At 53.7% G+C, this 7,596-nt stretch overlaps 1 protein-coding gene across 1 annotated transcript; it reads right to left on the bottom strand.

Moving 5' to 3' along the window:
- Positions 1–2,498: 2,498 nt before the first annotated feature.
- Positions 2,499–7,380, bottom strand: LOC120512160 (chromodomain-helicase-DNA-binding protein 8-like). Its single transcript, XM_039730166.1, has 4 exons — positions 7,179–7,380; positions 5,337–5,516; positions 3,351–3,461; positions 2,499–2,948 (listed from the first exon to the last, which is right to left on the bottom strand). Exons 1-4 carry the CDS (start codon positions 7,260–7,262, stop codon positions 2,538–2,540), a joined length of 786 nt encoding a protein of 261 aa, XP_039586100.1. The 5' UTR covers positions 7,263–7,380; the 3' UTR covers positions 2,499–2,537.
- Between the last annotated feature and the right edge of the window lie 216 nt (positions 7,381–7,596).

The following is a 7,596-nucleotide window of genomic DNA, read 5'->3' as shown; positions in this document are numbered from 1 at the left end:
AACCCCCCAAAGCGCCCCCAAACCCGCGCGCGGCTCACCGGGGGTCAATGGGGAACCAATGGGATCAATAGGGAATCAATGGGATCACTAGAGAACCAATGGGGTCAATGGGATTAATGGTCAACGAAGGATCAACGGAATCAACGTTGGGTCAACTCAACCAACGGTCAGTGGGGGGTCAACAAGGTCAACACGGAATCAACGGGATCAACGATCAATGGAGGATCAACGAGATCGACACTGGGTCAACTCAACCAACGGCCAATGGGAAATCAACGTTGGGTCAACACGATCAACGGTCAATAGGGGTCAACGCAGTCAACATCTGGTCAACGGAATCAATGTTGGGTCAACTGAACCAACGGTCAATGAGAAGTCAACGAGACCAACGTGCAATCAACGGGATCAATGATCAATGGAGGATCAATGACGTCAACGTTGGGTCAACTGCATCAATGGTCAATGGGGGGTCAACAAAGTCAACACTGAGTCAACTGAATCAATGGTCAACAGATGGTCAATGACATCAACGTTGGGTCAACGGAATCAATGGTCAATGGGGGGTCAACGAAGTCAATATTGGGTCAACTGACTCAACGGTCAACGGGGGATCAACAAAGTCAACGCTGTGTCAAGAGGATCAACGTTCAATGGGCAGTCAACGAAGTCAACATTGGGTCAACGGGATCAATGGTCAATGGGGGGTCAACGATCACCCAAAATGACCCAAACCCACCCAAAACGCCCCAAAACCCACCCAAAACCCTCCGAGACGACCCCAACCCCCCCCAAGATGACCCAAACCCACCCAAAACACCCCAAACCCACCCAAGATGACCCAAACGATCTTCAGAACCCCAAAACCCACCTGAAACAACCCAAATCAATCACAAATAACCCCAAACCCACCCAAGATAACCCAAAAGACCTCCACAACCCTAAAACCCAACTGAAATGACCCAAAACTCATCCAAAATGACCCCAAACCCCCCCAAGATGACCCAAACCCTCCCAAAACTACCCCAAACCCACCCGAGATGACCCAAAAGACCTCCAGAACCCCAAAACCCACCCGAAACACGCCAAAACCCACCCAAAACGCGGAACCAATGGGGTCAGCAGGGGATCAATAGGATCAATGGGGAACCAATGGGGTCAGCAGGGGATCAATAGGATCAATGGGGAACCAATGGGGTCAAAGGGGGATCAATAGGATCAATGGGGAGCCAATAGGATCAGCAGGGGATCAATAGGATCAATGGGGAACCAATGGGGTCAGCAGGGGATCAATAGGATCAATAGGATCAATGGGGCATCAATGGCAAACCAATACAATCAATGATGAACCAATGGGATCAATGAGGAACCAATGGGGTCAATGCGGATCCAATGGGATCAATAGAGGATCAATGGGGTCAACTGGGAACCAATGGGATCAATAGGGGATCAATGGGGGATCAATGGGGAATCAATACGATCAACGAGGAACCAATGGGATCAATGAGGAACCAATGGGATCAATAGGGAGCCAATGGGGTCAATGGGGAATCAATGGGATCAATAGGGAATCAATGGGGTCAATGCGGGACCAATGGGATCAATGAGGAACCAATGGGATCAATGGGGAATCAATGAGGTCAACGGGGAACCAATGAGGAATCAATGGAGTCAACAGGAAACCAATGGGGTCAATGGGGAACCAATGGGATCAATAGAAGATCAATGGAATCAATAGGGAACCAATGGGATCAATAGAGGATCAATGGGGAGCCAACGGGGTCAATGGGGTCAAGGAAGGATCAATGGAACCACCATTGGGCCAACTCAACCAATGGTCAACGGGGAGTCAATGAGACCAACGTTGGCTCAACGCAATCTATGGTCCATGGGGGGCCAACGAAGTCAACGTTGGGTCAACTCCATCAATGGTCAAGGAAAGGTCAACAAGGTCAAGATCTGGTCAACAAACTCAACGTTGGGTCAACTCAATCTACGGTCAACGAGGGGTCAACGAAGTCAATACTGGGTCAACGGAATCAACGGTCAATGGGGGGTCAACGAAGTCAACGTTGGGTCAACTGAGTCAATGGTCAGTGGGAGGTCAACAAGGTCAACATCTGGTCAGTGAAGTCAACGTTGAGTCAGCTGAATCTATGGTCAGTGAGGGGTCAATGAAGTCAACGTTGGGTCAACGGTCAATGGGCGGTCAACGACACCAATGTTGGGTCAACTCCATCAATGCTCAATGAAAGGTCAACAAACTCAACATTGGGTCAATGAAGTCAACATTGACCCAATGACATCAATGTTGGGTCAAGGGAATCAATGGTCAATGAGAGGTCAACGAAGTCAACGTTGGGTCAAGGGAACCAATGGTCAATGGGGGGCCAATGACATCAACGTTGAGCCAATCGGATCAACGGTCAACAGTGGGTCAACTAAGTCAACGTTGGGTCAACTGAGCCAACAGTCAATGAAAGGTCAACAAAGTCAACGTTAGGTCAATGAAGTCAACGTTGAGCCAATGGGATCAATGGTCAATGGGGGGTCAACGAGCTCAACACGGAGCCAACGGCGTCACCAACGCTCAACGGGGACAACAAGAGGTCAAGGCAAGACGTTGGCCAACGCGGGGTCACCGAGAGGCCACCGCAGACCCCGGCCCACCCCGGGGGTCCCCGCGCCCACCCGTAGACCATCAGGTGCTTCTCCACGCGGACGCAGTCGCTCCTGGCGAAGGGCGCGGGCGCGGCGGGGGCGGGCGGCGCGGCGGGGCCGTGCTGGTGGCCGTGCTGGTGGCCGCCGCGCCGCGGCCGGCCGGCCCGCTCCAGCCGCTCCAGGTCGTCGTCGCTGTCCAGGTCCGAGAACTCCACCAGGTCGTCGTCGCGCAGCGTGCTGAAGTGGCGCGTCTGCTTGCGCACGCGCGGCGTGTCGATCACCAGGTTGTTCTGCGTGGACACGGGTGGACAGCGGTCAGTGACCACCTGGTGACCACCAGGTGACCACCAAGTGACCGCCAGGTGGCCACGCCCACCCGACCCCACCCAGGACCTAATTTGGAGTTTCTCTTTCCGCACGCGCGATGCGTCAATGACCAAATTCTTCTGAGTGGACACAGGTGGTCAGTGACCACGAAATGACCCCCAGATGACCACCAGGTGACCACGCCCACCTGACCACGCCCACCTGACCCCACCCAGGTGTCAAAGTTGAGTTTCTCCATCCGCGTCGACGACCCAATCGTTTTGGTCGCTCTGCTTGACCATGCCCACCCAGATGACCACGCCCAGGTGACCACACCCAGATGACCATGCCCAGGAGGCCCCGCCCACCCAGGAGGCCCCGCCCACCTTGCTGTTGAGCAGCTCCAGGTCCAGGTCGGCCTTCTTGGCCCACTTCTGCCAGAAGTTGGGGTCGTCCAGCGCGATATCCGTGCGGTTCTCCGAGGCCACGAAGCTGGCCTGGGGGCGGGGGGGGACGGTCACTCACCTGGGGGCACCTGGACACACCTGGGGGGCCTCCAGGACCTCCCAAGGTCACCTGGAGATCCACCAGGACCTCCAAAAGTCACCTGGAACTTCTCCAGGACCACCAAAAATCACCTGGAGATCCACCAGGACCTCCCAAGGTCACCTGGAGATCCACCAGGTACGCCAAAGGTCACCTGGAGATGCTCCAGGGCCACCAGGGATCAGCTGGAGCTTCTCCAGCACCACCAAAAACCAACCTGGATCTTCCTCAAGACCACCCAGTCCCACCTGGACCTGAATTTGGAGCCTCCGCCTCCTCCAGGAACCTCCTCGGTGGCCCCCAGCCCCACCTGGACACACCTGGACCTTCTCCAAGACCACCAGAAGCCATGTGGACCTTCTCTAGGACCACCAAAAATCATCTAAATCTTGACTTGGGGTCTCCACCCCCTCAGGAAACCTCCCTGGTGGCCACCCAACCCCACCTGGACCTTCTCTAGGACCACCAAAAATCATCTAGATCTCAATTTGGGACCTCCAGCTCCTCCAGGACCCTCCCTGGTGGCCTCCAGCCCCACCTGGACACACCTGGACCTTCTCTAGAACCTCCAGAGATCACCTACACCCACCTAAACCCACTTGGATCTTCTCCAGATCCACCAAAGCCCACCTAGACCCGTATTTGGAGCCTCCATCTCCCCCAGGAACCTCCCTGGTGGGCACCCAACCCCACCTGGACCTTCTCCACAACCACCAAAAATCATCTAGATCTCAATTTGGGACCTCCAGCTCCTCCAGGACCCTCCCTGGTGGCCTCCAGCCCCACCTGGACACACCTGGACCTTCTCCAGGACCACCAAAGCCCACCTAGACCCGTATTTGGAGCCTCCATCTCCTCCAGGAACCTCCCTGGTGGGCACCCAACCCCACCTGGACCTTCTCCACAACCACCAAAAATCATTCAGACCCAAATTTGGGGTCTCCACCTCCTCCAGGACCCTCCCTGGTGGCCCCCAGACCCACTCGACTCCACCTAGACCTTCGCCAAGACCACCTGGACACACCTGGACCTTCTCCAGGACCACCAAAGCCCACCTAGACCCAAATTTGGGATCTCCACCTTCTCCAGAACCCTGCCTGGTGGCCACCAGCCCAACCTAGACACACCTGGACCCACCTGGACCTTCTCCAGGACCACCAAACCCCACCTAGACCCGAATTTGGGGTCTGCACCTCCTCCAGGAACCTCCCTGGTGGCCACCAGCCCAACCTAGACACACCTGGACCCACCTGGATCTTCTCTGGAACCACCAAAAATCATCTAGATCTCAATTTGGGGTCTCCACCTTCTCCAGGACCCTCCCTGGTGGCCACCAAACCCACTCAACTCCATCTAGACCTTCTCCAAGACCACCTGGACCCACCTGGATCTTCTCTGGAACCACCAAAAATCATCTAGATCTCAATTTGGGGTCTCCCCCTCCTCCAGGAACCTCCCTGGTGGCCCCCAGCCCCACTCGACTCCACCTAGACCTTCTCCAAGACCACCTGGACCCACCTGGACCTTCTCCAGGACCACCAAAGCCCACCTAGACCTGGATTTGGAGTCTCCATCTCCTCCAGGAACCTCCCTGGTGACCACCAAAGCACCCCCTGGATCTTCTCTAGAACCACTAGAGATGACCTAAACCCACCTAAACCCACCTGGATCTTCTCCAGGACCACCAAAGCCCACCTAGACCCGAATTTGGGATCTCCACCTTCTCCAGGACCCTGCCTGGTGGCCACCAAACCCCACCCAGACCTGGATTTGGGGTCTGCACCTCCTCCAGGGCCCTCCCCGGTGCCCCCGGCCCGTGGTGGCACCTTGGCGAAGGTGGAGCCCTTGCCCTCGCTCTCGATGGTGATGGTGGTGGTGCGGCGCAGCAGGATCTGCTCGATGTCCTCCTCGCAGAACTTGGCGCCCTCGTCGTCCTCGTCCATGATGGCGGCGTAGGCGCCCTTGCGCAGCAGGTCCTCGATCTCCTTCTTGGAGAACTGCTGGATCTGGGGGGCAGGAGAGGGGTTGGGACACTCGGGGTGGGGACGGGGCACCCCGAGGTCCTTCAAACGCGTCTGGAAGAACTTTGGCACGGAAAACCTCAACCTGGAGAACTTCAACCTGGAGAACTTCAACCTTGAAGAACCTCAGCTTGCAGAACCTTGACCTGAAGAACCTGGACAACCTCAACCTGGACAACCTCAACTTGAAAAACCCCAATTCTGAAGAACCTCAATTTGAAGACCATCAGCTTCGAAGAACCTCAACTTTGAAAAACATCAACTTCAACAACGCTGACTTCGAAAAACCTCAACTTCAAGAACCCCAATTTTAAAGAACCTCAACTTAGTAGAATCTGAACTTGAAGAACCCCAACTTGGAAGAACCTAGAGAACCTGAACTTTGAAGAACCTCAGCTTTGAAGAACCTCAGCTTCGAAAAACCACAACTTCGAAGAACCTCAATATGAAGAACCCCAACCAGGAGAACCTCAACTTTGAAAAACCTTAACTTGAAGAACCTCAACTTTCAAGAACCCCAACCTGAAGATACTCAACTTTGAAGAATCTCAACCTTGAAGAACCTGAACTTTGAAGAACTTCAACTTGGAGAACCTAGAGAACCCCAACCTTGAGGAACCAGAAAACCTCAACTTTGAAGAACCTCAACTTCAAGAACCCCAGCTTTGAAGAACCTCAACTTTTAAGAACCTCAATTCTGAAGAACCTCATCTTTGAAAAACTTCAACTTGAAAAACCCCAACTTTAAAGAACCTGGAGGACCTCAACCTTGAGGTACCAGGAAAACCTCAACCTTGAAGAACCTCAACTTGAAGAACCCCAACTTTGAAGAACCTCAACTTGAAAAACCTCAACTTGAAGAACCTCAACTTTCAAAAACCTCAATTCTGAAGAACCTCAACTTGAAAAACCCCAACTTTGAAGAACCTCAACTTTGAAGAACCTGGAAAACCCCAACCTTGAGGAACCAGAAAACCTCAACCATGAAGAACCTCAATGCTGAAGAACCTCAACCTTGAGGAACCTCAACTTTAAAAAACCTCAACTGTGAAGAACCTCAACTTGAAGAACCTCAACTTGAAGAACCCTAACTTTGAAAAACCTCAACTTTGAAAACCTCAACTTTTAAAAACCTCAATTCTGAAGAACCTCAACTTTGAAGAACTTCAACCTTGAAGAACCTCAGCTTGAAAAACCTCAACCTTGAAGAACGTCAACTTTGAAGTACCTCAACCTTGAAGAACCTCAACTTGAAGAACCTCAACCTTGAAGAACCTCAACTTAAAGAACCTCAACTTGAAGAACCTCAACTTTGAAGAACCTCAACTCCCAAGAACCTCAACTTCAAGAACCTCAGTTTCAAGAACCCCAACTTTGAACAACCTCAATTTTCAAGAACCTCAATTTGAAGAACCTCAGCTTTGAAGAACCTCAACTTTCAAAAATTCCAACTTTAAAGAACCTCAACCTTGAAGAACCCCAACTTTGAACAACCTCAATTTTCAAGAACCTCAATTTGAAGAACCCCAACTTTGAACAACCTGAACTTTGAGGAACCTCAACCCTGAAGCACCTCAACCCTGAAGAACCCCAACTTCCAGCCCCCCACCCTCGCGCCCCCGGCCGCGTCCCGGTGCCGGCGCTGACCCCGGCGATGCTGCCCTCGCGGCCGCTCATGGACTGCAGCACGGCCTTGTCCAGGCCCAGCTTCAGGCTGGCCTTGTCGAACATCTCGCGCTCGTACGAGTTGCGCGTGATCAGCCGGTAGACCTTCACCGCCTTGCTCTGCCCGATGCGGTGGCACCGCGCCTGCGCCTGCGGGACACGGGGACGTCACCCGGGGAACTCCTGGGACCCCAAAGCCCTGGTGGACCCCGCCAGGACCTCAAATCCCACCCCAGGAACCCAAAGCCTTGGTAGATCCCATCCCACGATCTCCAACTCCTGGACAACCTCATCTCGTGACCCCCAAGTCCATCCCATGATCCCAAAGCACTGGTGGACCCCAAAGCCCCGGGACCTCAAATCCCACCCCAGGAACCCAAAGCCTTGGTAGACCCCATTC

Source organism: Passer montanus, unplaced genomic scaffold, assembly GCF_014805655.1.
Source record: "Passer montanus isolate IOZ18808 unplaced genomic scaffold, ASM1480565v1 scaffold702, whole genome shotgun sequence".
Classification (NCBI taxonomy): domain Eukaryota; kingdom Metazoa; phylum Chordata; class Aves; order Passeriformes; family Passeridae; genus Passer; species Passer montanus.
This window is presented reverse-complemented; position numbering and strand designations above follow the sequence as displayed.